Consider the following 20,453-nt stretch of genomic DNA (forward strand, 5'->3'; position numbering starts at 1 on the left):
TCTGACACAGCTGCACCTCGATGCCCAATACTACCAGTATATCTCATCTCTCCGTGCACATCTGTTTGAAAGCTCTTTGCTGCTCTCAAGACCTCAGAGAATTTGGAAAATGAAAACAGAAACCAAAGGAAAACTATGTCCTCAAATACAAATGCTAAATTTTAAGATTCCAGCTCATAGATAATGTGACGGTCTGGTGCTCCCTTTAATGTCCCTGTTGCAGAAGAACTCCTGGCACATCTGTTCCAAATCCTGCTGCTTTGGAACAGAGCAGCACACAGAAAGCAGGCCTTGTGTTGTGCACGCCACGTACTTCAGATACTTGAATGGTTCACCCTACGCCCCGGCAACTTGGTCAATATTCTCTCTGTCTCCCTCGCTTTCCACCCTTCTGTAGCTGATGGGGTCACATTTTAAGTCTAAACAGCACCATAAATTTTCTTGTGCCAGTCAGTCTGTAATGAAGCAAGGAGCTTCAAGTAGCTCTCTGCCAGCTGAAGCTTTCAGGATGCCAGCACCACAGCGAGCCTTGATTCTTTGCTCAGCTCCAGCCTGCAGAGCACGCACACAGCACGCACACCCCAGTCAGCACCCCAGCACCCCACCTCTCATTGCATGAAGGGAACTGCAGAAAAAAATGCTCCTCCAGCTCACTCCCACCTCAGGTTTTAGATGACAAGTGTTCATGCTCTTCAAACACATTTTCGCTCACCCAACTTACAACTACATTTCTCAAACTGAACTATACATCAGACTAAGAGGGTACAGGATTACTTGCCCCCCCCCCCCCCCCCCCCCCCAATATTTAGAGCAAACACTGTTAAGGACTACAGCCCCTTTTCGCAACGGAATACTTCATGGACGGTTTCATTGAAGGCTTTATGTCAGACATGCACACAGACACATCTATTTGCCCATCTGCATGTGTCTACATCAGCTTAGTTTGAAAAGCAGGAGAATCATTGCTGGTCTTTCCAACCGTGAGCCCTCCCCCCAACACTTTTCTGCCCAGCCTTCGGGCATCATTAAGCAGAGTTGTCAGGACCCACAGCCCCTGCTCAAGAACACAACAACTTGTCAAGGAGAATACTTTTCCTTTGTCCTTAACTCATATTTTGTGCAGTTCATTAGTTTTCATTCACATCAGTAAAGAGAAAAGCCGTTTCCTCCTTCCCGAGATCAAGGTCTGTCCTTGCCTGCATTGTGTGTTATTTTGTTCCCGTTACACTATTTTAACCTTGCTAGTTTTAGAGGACGCAAGATTAAGTTTTTGATCTGCTTCTGAGACGTGTCTAATACTTTGGCCGCAAGAGAGCTCGCTGGGCTAGCATATGCTATGTTCATCAAGGTTGATTTATATCCTAATACTATTTAATGAGAACTACCTGGTATAAATTCCATCCTTCTAGAAAGGGATGAGCACAACAGACTTGGACCAGAGGAACTTAAAGCAATTTTGGTTAATTGAGCCATCACTTCTATTTTAATGCTCTTGGAACAGCTTGGCAGGTCTGTGTTTTACGCACAGTAACAGCTTACAGAACACCCTTCTCTTTCCAAACACATAGCCTGAAGAGAGAGGAATTTGTGCCACCACGAATTTCCATTCACATCTATTGAGACGTTTAAAAATAAGAAAGCATAAGTCAAAATGCTTCTAAACCTGTCATCACCTCTACCCTGTAAATGTTATGGTCTAGCAACCCCACCAAAGACATGGTACCTCTCACATTAGAAACTGACTCGTAGATCAGGCTCAACATAGGTTAAAAAAAAAAAAAAAAAAAAAGCTACAAAACCAAGGAGCTGTATCAAGTACAAGCATCTTCCAGCAAGAGCATAACAATTTTATGAGCTGTAATTGAAGCTGATAGCCTAGGCTGTTTCTCAAAGCTGGAGTCTGCACATAAGGCCATTCATCAGCACTGCTGACAAAAGGCATATGCTACAGTCCTTACTCACAGAAGGCTCCCACTAGCACAGCAATGAATTTTGTTAATTCTTAATAACACCAGTATAAGAAAAATGACACATCTACCGCAGGGTTACTTAAGATTCTTACACACTTACAGGTGACCATAGAAAAAAACACTATCTGAAAAGTATCTGACCTCTTGAAAAGCAAGTTTCTCAAGGGGATGGAGGACTGGGATAAGAGGTTCGCCACTTACCATGTGGGAAGGCTAGCTTTACACTACGAACATCTGTCACACCAGTTAACACTGCAGTGGACCCGTGAACTCACACCGCTAACGGCAAAGGACTGTACCGCAGCACATCTTTCCTGACACAGCCTTTTTAGAGCCACCTGGACTAAACTGTCCTAGCAGAAGCACATTTTTGCTGTATGACCTGTGACTTCACCAGTGCCTTGCAGGGACTGCTCTTTTTCTACACTGACGGATGTGGTTACACTACTGCAACTTCCTAGTGTGTATCAGTTCAATGCTCCCTTGCATCCTTCCAGCCTTAGTAGAGTTCTGCAGGATTAAGAGCACAATTCTTTCCTGTTCCTTTGAGGAAAACAACAACAACAAAAAAATCCAAAAATATAGATGTTAACCTCTTCTTTTCCACCTGCAAGAATGGGAGTCAGATAGTGCAAATTATGTGGCAGAGTTTCCAAACTTTTGTACACCTGACCTGTAAACGTGTCAGCTGTGTCTCTGCCACAGATATCCCACAGCACAACTCAAACTTGGCACCGGGAAAAAGCTTGCCTTCTGCAGTTTGACTCCACCTATAGCAATTCCCCATTCTTCCCCTTTATGCAATGTAAAGTTATCTTCTCACTTCTTTCACCCATTATATCAGTACGATGGATCTTCTTTTTAAAAAATCTTTCCCCTACCCCTACAGGGAAACTCTTAAACTACTCCTCCCTCCTCCTTCCCAATTTCATTTGATCCTGACCTTTGCCACAGGACACCTATCTCGAACATAGACAAACTCCTCTACTATCGCAAATTAAGGAAGTAATCAAGCATGCTAAGCAGGTTATCCAAGAATAGCTTGCATAGACAAAACCAGAGAGACACTCGAGAGAAAAAAAAATGCTAAATGTAATGAGACAGTAAGGACACAGTCGTCTTTTTTTTTAAAAAAAAAAAAGGAAAATTAATAATAAATCTTTTTTTTTAAATTGACAGAAGCACTGAAGAACAGCACTATTAAAGCATTTAAATCCTGAAGATGTAAATATGCACTGTTATTAATTCATTCCACCTGAAGCTTGAATTACACACCACCACCTCTGAAAGCAGAAATTGTCATTTTCCACTGCAGACTGGCATAATCCAGTTCTTTTGTTGATGGAGCAAAGTGTCTATGAGCACAAGCCCTCAGGCAACACAGAGGTACTGCCTAAATGCCACTGAGGATGCACTGCAGCAGTAAAGCAATGTCAGCAGCCCTGCTGACCTAAGGCAACTTTGTTATGCATCCATATAACAGCTCACCGTAGAGATATGCAGTATCATCAAAACCTATCACAAGTAAAAATTTCAGTAAGATACTGCAATTTTTAGGACTTTATGGCTGCTAATGGTCAGTGCAGCCTTGACACAAAGTGCCTATCCACAGATTTCAGCCACACAGCTTTTCAGCTGATGAGATCACTTCTAATGTTGCTTACTACAATCTCATCCTTTTTTGCCTTAATCAGTAAGAAGCCTACCTGAATTCAGCTCCATACTTCTACTGAAAATAATATCAGAATTACTTTCAAGTAAAGTTATACACAAATTTAGATATTCTTGGGGCTTGTGTTCTAATTCAAGATATTTGCTTAAATCATGGTGAATTACAAACAAAAAGGACTGGAAAGACCTGCTGGACATCTTACATGGAGTATACACATACATACCATTTTTTTATACATATAAAACTACACATGCGATTACACTCACTATATATATAGTAACTAATAATAATATATTTATTATAATAGTGACTATTTATAATATATATAGCTAATATATATACATAGCGAGTATAGTCCCCATTTATAGAGGCTAGATACACTCGCATTCTCCATCACAGGACTACTTAAACTTTAACCACATTACTCCTACAGCTTCGCTGTCCCTGAGTCTCAGGCCCTTCCAAGCTACAAACCTTCTTCCAGTTTGCAGACAAAACGCACTGCTGTTGTGCCACCACCCCCTCGCAGAAGTAGAACTCCCTCATTTTCATCATCTTGACAGATTAAAAACAGAACAATCTTATATGGGGCAACAAGCTCAGCTCTCTTTGGAGCTCCGTTAGCCTTTTCTGCTACCTGATTCACTGTGCTTGACAGTGAACCAGAACTGTACACAGAAATCCAGGCAGGCTGCCCTTGGTACCTCCAACGTTAATGCTCCCCTGATGCCCATTAAGATTGCATTCGGCTGTCTTTCACACCCACATGCCATTAGCAGTCCACTTTCAGTCACCGTGAATTAATAAAGTTTTTCTTCTCTCCAACTGACAAACTTTCCACCTTTTCTCACCTGAAAATATTCACAAAGAAAAACAAAATCCTGTTACTAGTCCATAGCCTTATACTCAGTTAGAGTCAAGGCAATTGAACAGTCATTTACCCATACTGTTGGCAGTTAAGTAATTCCTCATTGGCAAACGTGGCATTAGTAGCTAACACTAATAAATGAAAGGATTGCACTTTGAAGCTTATATGCAATCCACAGTATCCTGTGACCAAGAAAAAAGGTGATCAAAAAGCAAGTACCATTTTTAATCAAAGGCTATTTCAGCTGTACTTTTATTTGTCACGCTTCCTAGACATTCTCCACCCTCATCTTTACAGAGGATTCTCATAATGCTTAATACTGAATTATCTGGTATGAGGAAGAGGGAACTGTTTCACTTAAGGACCACTTAAGTGAGGCAAGAGAAAAACTACACACCATTTAGTTTGTTTTACCAAGCTTTGCTCCAAGCCACAGACTAAACCAGCCCTTGAATAGAATTCATGTATTTCACCTTCTCTCATTTGCTTGTTTTTCCAAGGATTGACTGACTGATCCCGCACGTCTGTTACAACCGGTTTCTAATTTTGTAAAATTGGAGGGGCAGGGGGTGCTCAGGTTGGCAATTTTTTTTGGAATGGAATTCCCTGCCAGATAAGAACCCAAGCGTCACTTTCAATTAAGTTTCAACGATGAAATGGAGTTTGTGTATTTTTGGCAACTACTTAACAGTGTTCGCACTCAAACTGTAACTGAGCTTTGAACTTAGCATCCATGCGAGAAGAAGGGGTAAAATAAAGACTTCTACCTGACTAAGAAATAGCTGCACATAAAACCACTTTTACAGTAGAAGCAAGACACAGGCCAAAACGCAGTTGGGAATGCAGAGGTATTGCACCCCTGAGAACAAGCTACTAAAATTCCTGCTGTTACAGATAATGGGCAGCATACAAGCATTAGACATACTTGTTTCTCAGTAGGAGACCTCAGTATGACCTCCATTCCCATAATTTTCGACCACCACCCAGTATCTGGACAGCAGACACCGTTTGCTCCACCTGTAAAGTCAAGCTATTTAGAAACTGCACATGGTTTCCGTGGAACAGGCCACACAAATTATGCAGTATTAGTTTAAGGTTGCTCATTTTTATCTGCTATAAATATGCACCCTAACATAAGAGGCTTCACTTCAAGTTTCCCCACCGAAACTCCCACCTATTTCATGAGACACAACTTACACAAAGCGAGCTAAACATACCTCTGTCCCTATGAAAGACAGCTACAGTTCAGCATGTTTAATGCCTTATTCTCTTACAGCCACACATTACTACTCCTACAGACTGAAAAACGATGCTCAAAGTGACTGTAACATGCCTGTATGATGTAAAAGGTTTCGTTCCAAGAGTACTACCCAGCAGCTACCCAGGGTAGCACTCAAATTCTTTATGCTAGAACTATGAATAGATTTTAAAAATGGCCAAGATATCTCATACTCAGCAGTGCACATCACCATAAAACACAGTTTCTCTAGTCTGGTTTTGTCTCTATTAGAGACCCTTGATCCTGATGAAAGCCTGGATTCAGAAAACCACGTCAAGGCAGATAGCATCTGGCTCAGCTCTGTCCCCAGATTTGGATTGCCTGAGGAAGCACTGACTATACATACAATACAGAACTTTCATGCTAGTAATCTCTGAAGCATTTCAGCCAAACGCTACAGACTAGCTCGAATACTGTGACCGCTCTGTGTTTCTACTGACTTCTCAGTAATTGGCTTTCTATCTCTGCATATTCTGACACACTCATTCTACCAGTACTGACAACAGAATGGGAAACCAACAAGCTTCAGGTGCTGCTTTCTTAGCAGAACTAAAATGAGACCAACGCAAGAGTAATCCTGTCAAGAATTAAGATAAAGGCCTCTGAAAAGGCACGCAAAGATTTGCATTTCATTCTTCAGGATACCATAGCTCATCTTGTCTACTAGGTGGAAGATGGAAAGCGGGTATTTGTGATTTATAGTCTTCTACACGCTGCAATTTTTATGAAATCACAAAGACCGCAAGCGTGAGAAAAACAGGCCCACGGGACTTTTAGGTTTACCAGCTAACTTTACGAAGGATATGATTTCTTCCCAGCTTTCTTATCCCATTAACTCTATATGGATTATGGGCTTGTCGTCCCTTGAATTAAAACTAAATGTTTAGGAAAGGAACGTTTACTTAATAACAATACCTTATACAAGACACGCTCCATCCAGTACTGCTGGATAGGGTGGGGCCAGGCCCTGCTCCGATGCGGTCACGAAGAGGCAAGAGTCCTGAAGATGTGCGGCGGAGCCTTGCTTGGCTTTCTGAATCTCCCAAAAGTTCCTAGCTTTCACCCATATGCCGCCGACATGGATTTATTTTTCCCGACTTCCTTGTACCACCTCCCACCCGCACTCCCGGGCAGGTTCCGGCTTGAAGAGCAGCCCCTGCATTGCCCGAGGCCCGAGGCGCAGGGAGAACAAACCCGAGGGCCCGGACAAGCACGGGTAGCCCCGGGAGCCCGCCGCGGGCTCCAGCCGCCCGGCGCCCCGCTCCGCCCGGGCCCCGCGGGCACAGCCGCCGCGGGACGCCGCCGGCCGGGCCCGCGCAGGAGACCGCTGCCGCGGCTGAGGCGGGAAGGCTTCCCGGCGGGGGCTGTTGCTCGCTTCCCCCCCTTGCTCGCCCCGGCTCCCCGCAGGCCACCGGGGAGGGCGGGGCGGCACCTCGCTCCCCGGCACGTCGCCGCCGCTCCGCCCGGGCGCACGCCGCCTCGGGGCGGCCTGGCGGTGCCGCGGCAGGTGCCGCCCCGGCCCTCCGGGCCCCCCTCCCTCCCTCCCTCCCTCGGCTCCCTCTCGGCGGGGCGCCCCGCCGCCCGGCCCCGCTCCCCGCCGCCAGCGGGCGACCGGCCACCGGGGGTGGGGGGGGGGTGGGGGTGGGGGGGGCTGGCGGCCCCGGCCCGGCGCCAGGGGAAGTTTCCCGGCAGTGGAAGGGAGGAGGGTCCCCGCGGGGCGGCCCGGGACGGGGCCAGGCGGAGCGCGGGAACACTTACAGCCGTTTCTCCTGCGGCTGCAGCTGCCGGTGCATGGCGAGGGAGAAGCCGAAGAGGCTGCCTGGCTCCCCGCGCCGGCTGATCACGTCGTCCGTGTCCAGGTTGAAGGCGCCGGCCTGCCCCAGCAGGAGGGGCAGGTAGAAGAGGCGCGCGGCCGCCATCTGCTCTCGCCGGCCACGGGAACCTGCTGCCCAGCGCCGCCGCTCCCCGCGCTGAGGGCGCCCGTTGTGCCCCGCCGGCTCCGCGCGCCGCCACGGGCCCGCCCCGCCCCGCCCTCCCCGCCCTCCGCCGCCGCGGGCTGCCCGGCCCCCCCCCCCCCCACCCCCCCCACCCCCGAGCGGCGGCCCCCCGCCGAGGAGCCCCGCGCCCCCGCCGCCGTGGGGCACAAGACGTCCCCGGGGCCGGGCAGCCTGGGGGGGGGGGGGGGGGGGGGGCCGCCCCGCCCGCGGGTGCTCGGCCGCCTGCCGAGGCCCGCGGGGACACGCCGCCTGCCGCGCCCCCGGCCGCTCACAACCGAAAATAAAGCCGTGCCGGGGAGCGCGGTGAGAGCCGACGGGTCCGGGCGATGCTCGGCGGCACGTCCGAGTCCCGAACACGCGCGTAAGACCTTGCTGAAAAGCTGTAAGGTCGGCACGGAGCGAAGGACAGCGTGACCCCACTATATTGGTGCTCCCCGTGTTCGGCCTTCGCTCCCCAAACGCCACACCCGGGGGCAGTATCAGTGCCTATGCACCTCTGTCTCCCAGACTTCAGACAGCGCACGAGGAGAGAGGCTCAAGACTACATGAGCCTCCTCCAGCATCTCCTGTCTCTGAATAGATCTGAGAATTTCTTACCCCTACCTTTTAATTGTTTGAAAACAACACGTGGGTTTGGATCCCAGATCATTTTATCTCATGCTTTCACCTGTAACTCCAGAAGGGTATTTGCAAGCACGCGCTTCATCCACCCGAGAGAGAGGTTTGGGTCCAACAGAGTCTTTGTTTAGTGCTCTGGTTTAGGGAAGCGGATGCAAGGTTTTAAAACCTCACAAGCGCCGAGCAGCGGGACAATACCCTGTTCTTCTTTTCTACCGATATCCAGGATAGGAAGAGAGAAGCTCCTCTTCTCACACAAGAGATTCCAGAGAAAGTGAGAAAAAGAGCAATCAAGACAGAGCACTCAAATATGTCAATACTCCTTCTGGAACAATACTCTGCTCCCATGGAGTTAATCCAGGCTACTTTTTCCAGAGTAATTATTCTAGGATAACTCCACGTACAGACAAGCCTTTGGCGCAAGTCCAAAACACCCTTGATCAAAAGAGAGGAGAAAACGCACCAGAAATGTGCATCTAATGTGGAAACAAAACATTTTGTTAAATTAGACTCCCAGATATTTATTGCTAATAGATTTCCCTGCTTGCTCTTCATGCCCAACTCATTCAAAGTCTTAATCCAGTGTTCAATCACTTCGCAGTCACTGCCACAGCAGAAAACTGTACTGGCATAAACACCGCCCTATGGTTTCACTAAAGGACCCATAAGGGGAAAGGGTCTCAGACTAATTACAAGTAGGCTTACTACAATCCACGTATTTCACAGTAATTAGTAAAGATTTGAAAACAAGTCTTTTAAAATAGCGTTGAGGTCTGTACCAAAGTCTTAGCAGTTTTCCCTCCGGGACCATTTCAACTTGCATGCTTACAATACTCTTATAGTAACTATAGTTACTTTTTAAGTAATGCTTGTACTCGACTTGTGTAGGGAGTCACAGAAATACTTTCATCCCGAGCCATCTGAATGATACTGACACACTAGGTTCTTCTGACTTCGCCCTCTCCCTCCCTCCCCCTAACCAGTGCTGCCTGGGCATGTTGTACCTGTTTGTTGTTACCCACAGAGGTTGCTGAGGGGAGACAGTTTTCTCATCTCCAGATGCAGTAACGAGCATTCCAAGACATAGTTCTATTAAAACCTGTCTCGAGTGACCACAGTAGGAACAACAAAAATAGACCATATACAGGGTGGAGCAGAACTGCACACAAACAACGTAGGGTTACCTTGGATAGTCTCTCATAATTTTGTACTATTTTCATTTGCTCTAGATGAGGAGAGGCAAAAAAAGCTTTTTAAAAAAATGTCAGTTTCCTTCCTTTGCTCTTCCTCCAAAACAAACACGCGGTGGGTTATAGATAACTAACACATACTTCAGGAATTCCTCTTTTGTACCATCCCTGTATCAAGGGGGACCAAGATTAGGTATGATGACCAATTAAACGTGAGCACTCTGCTGCACATAATACTGGACTGATTCTAAGAAAGGCAATGGCCAGATCAAGGGTGTCTCTCTTTTTTGTAACAAATGCTCTGCTATTGCCAAATTTTCAAGCTGTCTGCTTATTAACGGTGTGTTGATACTCGGCCAAAGGGCTACAAGGTGTTTGCCTGCTGTGTCTACATATTGAGCAAGCCTTACTGCCAGCAGTACTTTCCTCCTCCATACAACCGTGTAGTTAATTACAAAGGAAAAAAAATAATTTCTAGAAAATAGAAGAGGTGGGATGGAAAAGCTAGAGCTTGGCAAGACCTTTTAGGCTTTCACTAGAAGGAAGGCAAGACACAATGCTTTACATTTCTGAACTTTTATATTAACAAAACACACTACGCAAAGAAATACACAACTTGTGGATACTCAGATGTGCATCTTTAATGCAGCATAACAAATGGTCCTGAAAAGCCAAAATACGTAAACATCCCCTTCCCATTTCATAAAAAAAAAAAAAAAGGGGGGGGGGGGGGGGCTTGATTTTATAATTGATGTAATTCCAGATGAAAAAAAATACAAGCCAAAAAGGTTTGTTCACTGTGCAAGGTCTAAAGCTATAAGTTTTTTTCAACTTAGAAACATAACCTAGTTTTAAGTGTTAGTAGCCTGGATCAACCTTCTGGATGGTTTCTCCTAAATACAATGCACACATCATTTTTAGAACCGCATGTTCTCCAAGTTGTTTACATTTATTGAACAGCTGCATCTCAACAGCTACAATAAGCAGTTGAATTCCTATGTAGCCAGGCTATCAGACTATTTTTGCCAGTATATCCTCTATGGCTGTTCTTGGTTCTCGATTAACAATGACAATAGGACTAGCAAACAGCAGCACAGGGGATAAAGGTGCTTACAGTGGTAAGGGAGACAAACTCCTCAACACCATGTGAGCAAAATGTTTTGCTCTGAGCAGTCTAGAAACCAGAGCATTAAAATAGATATATTTACACACTTGGTATTCTGAATTATGCAGAACTGACACTCATCATATAAATATCATATATAACAATGAAGAATATCTCAATCTCAAGATGCAGCTTTTTACTTGTTGCTATATTTAAATCAGATTAACTACAGTGCCAGATGAAGATGTCAGTGTGTTCTTATAACTTTTATTTTTCTCTTTGATGTCTAAAACAACTACAGACATAATTCTGCCATTCTTTACTGGCTTGCAAAGTAAAAATACTTTACCTCTGTAGACAAATTGCTTAGAATTTGACATATTCCATGTTTAAAGTCTTTAAGTCTGAGTTTGGAACATTTAGTGTCAGGGCTTTAACTTAATGTTTCTATATAATATACAAAGTATTACACAAATAAAAATAAGATTTGAAAGAAATATTTCCGCCCAGACTCAGAATTTTGGCAAACACTGTGACCAGTGTTATATAGCAGTTCTTTAAGTCTTTTACATAGAGAGAATATTTTTCCACCCAAGCTGTCAGGTACATTCCTTAAGTAGTTTCAGAATGACCAGCCTGAACTGTTTGGAGAGTAAACATCTTTGTAAACATACTTGAAGGTACTTTATGAGCGTAGCTAGGCAGAGATCAGAGAAATGCTGGTAACAAATGGGAACTAAACACCATAGTTTGGATTGCTATGGAAGGAATTAAGGATGTTCCTTCAAAATTACTGATAACTAAGGCATAAAACGGCAGCCATTTTGAACGTAGGCCTGTATTCTAATTCACTAGTTACATACACCACTATATAAGATCTCCCCCCTAGTAAGGGCAGCCTAAGCTTGAACATCACTATACACATCATAGGCCCCTTTGCAGCCCCATTTTGTGGCGCTCTCAGCCAGACATGCATATCCCCAAATCTCTTGCATCACCACAGGTGAAACTTGTAGTACTGCCTGCGTCCCAGGCTACCTATACCACGCATACTCCTTGATCTACAACACTGTCCTGCATGTAAAACCTTGCTTGTTTTATACCATTGTTCACCAGGGCAGAGACATAACCTGATACCAGATGCAAACTTTTGGGCAATTCTAGCCAGCTCTCCCTCAATGTCCGTCTGTATGTGCACCTTCCAGCCAATTTGGGCCAAAACAGCCAACCATTGCTCATAGGCTAGCAGAGGACATTAAAAAAGTAAGCAAGGTATTTCTTGAGTAGGTGCTGGCAGAGAGCCAGGGAGGCAAAGAGAAGGCTTACAAGCAAGATATTCACAGGATCTCCCTGGAGATTCTCCCTAGGAACTCAGGAAGCAAGATGAACCTTCACGGGACATACTTCAACTCTATCAAGAGCCAAAAATAATTCATTGTTTAGGACAGTACACTTTTGTTCTCCTAGCTCACACAGACTCTGACTAAAGAATCTTTGGCCATCACCCAAAGCACAACTCCACACAACCTTGATAGCGCTTACCTCCAAGAGCGGCACTGGGTGCTGGACACACAGGACGTGGCCCTGGGACGGAGTCTGAAGAGCACAAGACCGGGAATTAGTCACTTGAAGAATCTGGTCTCTAGGTCACTACCTAGCTTACTGGAGCAGTACAGCATAGCTGAGACCCCCAGCTCGCCGTGGAAGCAGCTGCCTGGTCATTACTACAGTTGTTACACCTGCTCCCCCCATCGTGTCCTGGATCAGACCCAGCTGTGAGGGCAGCCAGCCGGCTGTTTGGCTTCCATGGAGGAGGTAAAGCCCACTCAGTTTGCACAGAGGTTTCCAGTGATTGACAAGAACGGTGCAAAGAAATCTGACCTTTTTAAAAAAAAAAACAAAACCAGATTTAAGTTTTTTGATAGTCACTATCTATAACAATTTTACGACTTTGGTACTACAGCCACCGCCTTCACACGTGCCAAACAAACCATGTCTGCCACTAATTCAACAGGACCTGTGTTCAAGACACGTTTAAACACGGCTTTCAGACCACTGCCAACAAAGCCGAGGATGCTTCTCTGGTTAAGGCCTAAAGCCAGTAGCCTCAGAAAGATGCTTCCTCTACTTTCTTTACCTCTTCTTTGCTAATGGAAGTTTTTTCTCTTTTCTTTTTTAAATAAAAATAAATTTAACAAATGCGTTCACTTTTCTCTTTAGACTAACGTCCTGATTTCTGAAGTACAAATTGGACAAGGTAGAACCTGAGCACCTCAGTCATCTTCTTTACTTCATTTGGATCACCATTTTAAAATATTTCTTTTCTGGACAATCTATAGTTTTAATTAATCTTAGTCCTTTAAATCAATCCATAATGAACAAATCCAATCTTTTGTTAAAATAAGTCTCACTCGCTAATGTGCTTACTAACAATGATGAAAGTGTTAATTATGCAAAGGCTGTAAAAAAAAGGTAAATAAAGTCTGTAAAGGCCCAGTCCACTCAGGATTTGAGTTACTGTCTGAATGAAAATCAGATTGTTCTCTCCCTGCTTTGCCTGGATGTGAAGAGCAGTTATGTGGACACTGAGGACACTCTGTAGTTCTCGTAAGCTCCTTACTGAGCAATGCAACCTTTAGTTTCTAGAGCCTCATGAGTTATTATACAGAAACAGAAGAGTCTTCTACCTTCGTGCCTATCTACCTGTACTGTTATTTTACATGCAAAAACTATCAGATACTTTCACTCTCATTTAGTCCAACAAAGTAAGAAATTAAGAAAATCAACAAATTAAGAAAGTCTGTTATCCAAGGAAGAATTTTTAAAAATACCGCTTCTTTATCCAACCACTAACCATTTGCATCCACCAAAGGAAGATGACTGAGGATTGTCTACATATGCAGTATTTTCCAGTTAACTGCTTCTCTTTAATTATTAAACAACTACATTAAGCTTAACAGGAAGATATATTTTTTTTCCAGAATAAGACTGCTCACACATGAGTTAATCAGGAACAATTTAATGTTTAAACAAGCAGTAAAGAAGTATTCATACCAAAAAAAAAAAAAACTAGTTTCTCTGAAATTCCAGTTTTATTCAATGAAAAGATTCATTGCATGATGCTGCCATGACCAGGCAGGCTTAGTGAGTGAATTGCAAATCTAATCAGTTTGGCAAAGGGTTTTATGGAAGCTGTTGTGTTGGCTTCGCTGACTTCAAGTGATTTGTTCTTTTGTTCATTTGTTGCAAACAACTAAAATCTGGGGCAAGGAAGGAAAGGTCACTCATTAATTATGAAAGTGCAAATTTTTATATTGTATTGGAAAGGTTTCAAATGCAGTTTTTATATTCATTGTGTATTCAGTTTTCTTACTATTTTTTCCCCATCTTTCCATATACCTAAATTTCAAGTGCCCTCCCTAGGAAAAGGCAAAATGACTTGTAGGCAACCAAGATTTAAGGCATCGAGTTTTAAATAATTATTCCAATAACATCATAAATTGGTAAAGGATTTATGGCACACATTTCCACATTTCTATACACTGTAACTACTCTAATGTTTATTTTCAGACCATGACCGACTTGGTCATTCTCTCCAGATTAATTCTGACAGGAGAAATTTTCTTTCTGAGTTCTAAAAATCAGGTTTTGAAATTTTGTATAGTATTCACATTTAAATAAGCCCAGTCTTATTTTATGTGATGAGGAACTATTCTAAAATACACATTATAACAACTATGTATGTTTTCTTCAACTGCAATTAACAGTCCTTTTGCGGGTGTCCTGGGAGTTCTCTGCTTTGTTTATTTACTTGTCTCTCACTCCAGCAGTCTCAACGAGAACACCCCAAACCTATCCAAGCTCATTCCATACATCTGGGAATATGAACAATTGAGGAAGGTAAGATGATACAGTCAGGGAGAGGTGTTCTCAGTTTTCACTAGTGCTGTACCTTTCCTATCATTTCTTGCATGGCACACATATATTGCTTTCTTTTACTTGTGGGTGTGTGTTTTTAGTACATACCAGACAAATAGTATGTTTACCAGCATACAAGCAAGTAAACTTCTGTGAATTTCTGACCACACTGAGTGAAATGCATGCATTTGTTCCTATTACTCAACTTTTTCTAAAGTCAATCAGCATCTCCAAGGATCAAGGTCCACTTTTAAGCAATTCAGCAACCTAACTGGCAGTTAGATCAAGGCATGATTATTTGCTTCTTGAGCGCAAATAAAGGTACACTGACCCATTTTACTGTCGATCTGTTCTTAACATTAATCAAATAAAATGCAGTTATTCTACAGTAATGATGTGTTTTCCATGCAGAACATAAAGGACTATCTCAAAGCATTTTCATTCTTCCCTTCTGAGGTACAGCAGTATTATAATCTCCATTTCCAAGTGGAAAAGATTGATGGTCTACTTAAGGGCAAGAGAGTGCTCCAGTATCACAGAGGAAAGCTGCAGCAGAACCCACAGTCAGATCTGTTTTCCAGATTCTCGTTCCTCCTTGGCCTTGTTATAAAAGCCCCATCTAAATCTGAAAATTCATAAGTTCACTTCTACCCAGCTATCAGCTGCTGCGCTGGGATACCAGAACAAATGTACATTTGGCTGACAGTCCCAATCCTTTGAGTAGCACGCTGTGTTAGTAAAAAGCATTCATTGTAGGTAAGCACTAATGTCCCTCATGACGCTTTCTGACTCTCTGTCTCTGGGAATTTTTTCAGTACAGTGTGGGTTGCAGCTGTACTTATCAGGGAGTAAGTGTTCAGTGTCAAAAAATTCCTTCTGTTCCACTTCATCACTTCATTTTCACATAATATTTAAAGACTCCAGAAGTTCTCTCTGTTCCACTCCAAGCTTCAACATGCCAATTTTCAAGCCCCCCTGGAGCCAACTGACCACTGCTGGGAGAAGGAAACGGTTTGTCTGTATTTGTGGAAATACACCTACCAGATCTGCCAGGTGTGCAGCAGCTAGAAAAGAAATCTGAGCAGATGAGTGTTCTGCAGACAATAAACAACAATCAACAGATGTTACAAGCACTTGGTGACCAAATGCACATGGCAGGGCAATCACCGTGCAGTGGGATCAGGTCATGGTACAAGCCTGTGCCTGCCAGCAGTGACTGGAAGCCCTTCGGTTCCTGTGTTCCTTAGGCTGCACACCAAGTTTATTTCAGCCTTAGGATCCCAAAACAACGGCTGCTTTGAGAGGGAAGAATCAGGGTATCAGTCTTATGGGGAAAGTTTGCATGACTCAACAATCTGTTTGGTGTCAGAAAAAGAAGCTATTACAGGAGCTAGTCAATTTGCAGATATGTGTAATCATTAACCATAGCCTGCATGCAGAAGCACTAGTATGGATAAAGCACAGGAATTAATATTTAAGTCAATTAAGAAGGCTTCCCTAGATGTCTAGGTAACAGACTGACCCTATCTAGAAACCAAAGCATTGTGGTGAAGTAGAAACATAAAAATACTCTATTGTAGATAATAAAATTTGAAGTACATTTGAAATAATAGTCCTATAGCATTATATAGTCTTAGTATCAAATTGCCATACTGCGTAGCAGCAGTTCTTGTCGATAAATTTCTTGTACATGCTTAGTATTGCTGGGTGCATACCCTTATTCCAGTTCTGTTTTCATTGTAATAAAAGACGCGTTTTTTATTTACTTCAATTTGAACAGCACCTTTTTGCTAAGGTTTATGATAGGGAATGCTGCACAGTTTCAATCTATTCATTCTGTTATTTTGTAATTCTTGTTGCATGTACATAATCACAAAGTGATCTGCTACCTTCAGCTAGGGTGTCTTGCTCCCGATCTACATGTAGTCTGTTGCTGTTTGAGGTACAAAGGAGAAAAGAAAGCTGCATGCCACAGTCCACCGGGAAAGTTATTTTAACACACACTTGATTTGTAAAGTACGTGAGATCTTTCATCTTTTGTGAATAACATCACACAATGTATTGAAATAACTTGGGTACCTAAAAAACAGTCCAACCATGGCAATATGTATCTATCTTTACAGATGCCACTGTGAGCCTGCATTCCAGTACTTCAAGCTAGGTCATGAAGGTATGTTAAGTATCTCCACCCTACCACAGACCTGCCCTCTGTGAATCCCTCAGAAGCTTTTCCTTGCTCTGCTGGCCAAAGGTGCATTTTCCTAAGGGGCATGGGAACGCAGTCAGCCGCAGGTTGCTGGTGTGACCCAGACAGTATGGGACTGCGCTCTGCAGAGAAATAGCAGCTCTGACAAGGCTGCCACAGCTCTTGCCACATTTCCTGACATTTTTTCTTTATCTAACACTTCCTCATCCTTTTGGGACCATCTGAATAATCTTTATTCCTGCAAAATGCATACACCTTAGCCTTGCATAGACCCACACTAATGCTCATAATACATCTGTAAATTTTTACTTTAAAGGCACCCTGGGTCAAGGAAAGAATAACAATAAAAAAACTAAGTATCAAGCTTCTTTATTATTCCGGCATCACAGAACACAAGACTTTCTGTTCATAGTACAAGGAATGTTTTACTCTGGTTAGCATGAGGTTAATACCTAGCCAGATCTTTCTTTCTTTTTTCATTATTATTAGTAAGTCAACAGCAACTTTTAGTATCTTGCAAGACAAGTTTCAGCAAAGCTGCAGTATGATTTTTTCTGTGATTAGTAAATCAAGACTAGAACATATGCCCACACACATCCTCCACAATCAATTCACAAGAGAGGGAAGATGTTAGCAATCTCTGTTGCACCATTCTTTATTTTTATCCCAAAGATCAAGATCCATTGAGAAAGAGAGGGCATGGCCTGTTAAGAAACTAAGAGAAGGTTTCTTGATTAACCCCAAAAAGAGAGAGACTGCATTACCTTTACCACAAATCACCCTCTGCAGGGATTTTCCTAGCATGGAGGTGTTCAAGAGGTAGCCACAGCTGGGAAGTTCTCATTAACAGCAACATAGTTTCATTGGCAACACAGTTCCAGAGGTGAAAGGGCAGGAGGCACTGCGATGTTTTAGGGACTCACAGGTGGACTCTTGGCCTTCTCCAAATCTTGCAATCTGTGAATTTCAAAATTAGAGCCGTAATTATTGGAGGGACAGAGCAAATACTCACTTTTAATAGACCAATACTGAGGAAAAGTCTCAATAGGACCCTGGCAGAGTTTCACCTACTGCAACTCCTCTCCTTTCCCAACAATTATAACAGTATCATTTTAATTTTATGAAATTACAGACATACTGACTCAGAAAAAAAGTTCAGCAGCCCAATATCCTGCTTAACAGTTGTCAGTAGTAGTCACCTGAAAGGGTGTATGAGAGTGCTCCTCCTCTTACACTTTCCTGCTGGTACCCTGCAGATTATGGACTTAGTTTGTCCATGGGTTCATTCAGACCACTGTGTTTATTGACAGTTTCTAATGTATATAATCTAATTTATATTTATAATTATGTTATTAGCCTCTACAACAGATGTGGAAACAAGAACTGCAATTAAATTGTGCACTGTGTGAAAATGGACTTTCTGCTTCAAACTCCCTTGCACAGTAACTTCACTGTGTGCCCACTGTATTATATGATCATAAGTGAATGAACATTCCTTAGTCATCTTATTCATGATTTTATAAACTTCTGTCATACCCCACTTCAATCATCTGTTTTCACACAGAAGACTCCTTGTCCAATTCATATCTCAAATAGAAATCATTATACATTTCTAAACACTTCAGGCATTCTTTGTACTTTTTATCATTTCACTATATGCTTTCTGAGACAGAATTGTCAGAACACCACACAACATTCAAGATGCAGCAAAGACATGGACTTAATGGCAGTAGAATCATTATACACTCTGTTTCATATGGTATCCCATTTGTAATTCCTAATTTTCTAATTCCCTTTTTTACTGCTACTAAACACTGAGATGACAGCAAATTTACCACAGGAAGACCAAGATCCTGAATGGAACAAATTAATTCAGAAGCCATTTTTTAGTTCAAGCATATTGCTTTGTACAGTACAGACCTTAGTCTTGCTATTTTATTTCTCAGTCATTTATAGAGCAAAACTTTTCTTTAGAGGCAGCTTTAGTTTTGACAAAAAATAATTTTATAGAGTCAGCAAACACTATCTCTTCTTAGGTCTTTAACCATACGTCCCTCTGGGATATCTCTCTGTGAAAAATACATGTTCCTCCCATTTTCTTCCTTTCCTTCAGCCAGCTCTTAATCTACAAAAGGATCTTCTCTTTATTGCATACCAGTTTAAGTTCTCAAGGGCTCAAAGCAACTTGAAAATCCAAGGAGGTTGTGACAACTGACTCATCTTTTTATCTACAGGCTCGTTGCCTGCTTGAAAGAATTCCAAGAGGTGTGATGCCCCTTTGCAAACTCCGTATTATCCATGTATCCGCTAATAGTGTTCTCATTACAATTCCTGTCATGTTCCTGGCTTAGAAGTCAGCTTAGTTTCTGTAATTCTCCCAAGCACCCTATTTCATACTGTTCTCGGACGTGCTCCCCTTTATTCCTCTGGTACCATGATGATAAATTACAGTTAAAACTCCACTTTGGGGGAGCTCAGCAATTTCATACATGCACTCCTTCAAAGTAAATCCATATAAAACTCACCATTAAGAAAATCCTGAATCAACTGATGATGCACTAAGCAAACAGGATGAACACACACACACAGAATCTTTACTTCCATCCTCATAATTACACACTTATGTGCTGTTTCTACATGTGCAATTGCCAAATCAGAGCGTAAGAACGGCAGGCTGCTTTCTGTTCCTTATCCCCAGCCTTATCAAGTTGTGACTTCAGGAACTGAAGAAGCATTATGAACCCAGAAGTCATGTCTGCCCTTCAGGGTTACAAATATCTCCTCCTCCCCTCTCCCTCCAAATTAGCAGCCAGGCTGTAGTCTCCCTAGTATAAATAATGCCAAATGCACCTACTCTTTTGAAGCAGGCTGCTGGTAGCAACTGCCTTGTTGCAATTCAACTGGCAGCCTCAAAATCCTCTTAGAAAGCAGGAATCCATGAAAATCCCTTTAATTTCCTTGGGCCCCTGCTCATCTTCCAGCAATGACATCAGTAAAAAGGAGTCATATGTCAAGCAACACCAATTTTCTAAATTCTCCATAGTTTTTCATAGCTCAGTGCTACTGTCTACTCATCTCCTATTTCATGATGAGAACCTGGGCTACCCCTGTGTACTTGTTATTCACATAGCATCTCAGAAGAAAAGCACTTCGAAAATATTTTATGAAAAGACATGAGGCTCTTTCATGTTAAAGAAGCTGCATGACTACAATAAGCCAACACCTAAATATTTGTGTGCCTTGTCTCCACATGCCTTCATTAGAGAGATATATCCTCAGGTGTTATTTATATGAATGCACATTCATAGCTGTAAAATTCTTGGCAGTTCCATATTATCATACTTACAAACTGTGTAGTTGACTGCAGACTCTTGGCTGAGCAATAACCTTCCAATGGATCAACCTCTGTCACCACAACAGAAGGGGGTTCTACAAACAGACTGTTAATCTCTGCATAAAAGAGGTAGCGCTCTATGCTTTTTCTGAGACTCGGCAGGTATTTCCCTTGCACCCAAAAGGATGGCACTTAACCGTTGAAGTTGCACTGTGTTGTTATCTAGCCAACATAAATCTCATTCTAATACATAATATCCAACACAGCATTTCATCATTATCCGTAACATTCAGAAA

At 42.9% G+C, this 20,453-nt stretch overlaps 1 protein-coding gene across 5 annotated transcripts in view; it reads right to left on the reverse strand.

Annotated features, from left to right (window-relative positions):
- Positions 1 to 7,797, reverse strand: part of ITGA6 (integrin subunit alpha 6) — a 46,381-nt gene extending 38,584 nt beyond the window's left edge. For 4 of the 5 annotated variants that reach the window (XM_049812099.1, XM_049812126.1, XM_049812109.1 and 1 more), the window contains exon 1: positions 7,548 to 7,797. In XM_049812099.1, coding sequence (XP_049668056.1) covers positions 7,548 to 7,708 — 161 coding nt within the window. In that variant the 5' untranslated portion in view covers positions 7,709 to 7,797. Of the gene's footprint in view, positions 1 to 6,704; positions 6,832 to 7,547 lie in introns of those variants that run through there. The other variant, XM_049812117.1, reaches the window with a different exon arrangement.
- Positions 7,798 to 20,453: the final 12,656 nt, after the last annotated feature.

Source organism: Accipiter gentilis, chromosome 1, assembly GCF_929443795.1.
Source record: "Accipiter gentilis chromosome 1, bAccGen1.1, whole genome shotgun sequence".
NCBI lineage: Eukaryota > Metazoa > Chordata > Aves > Accipitriformes > Accipitridae > Astur > Astur gentilis.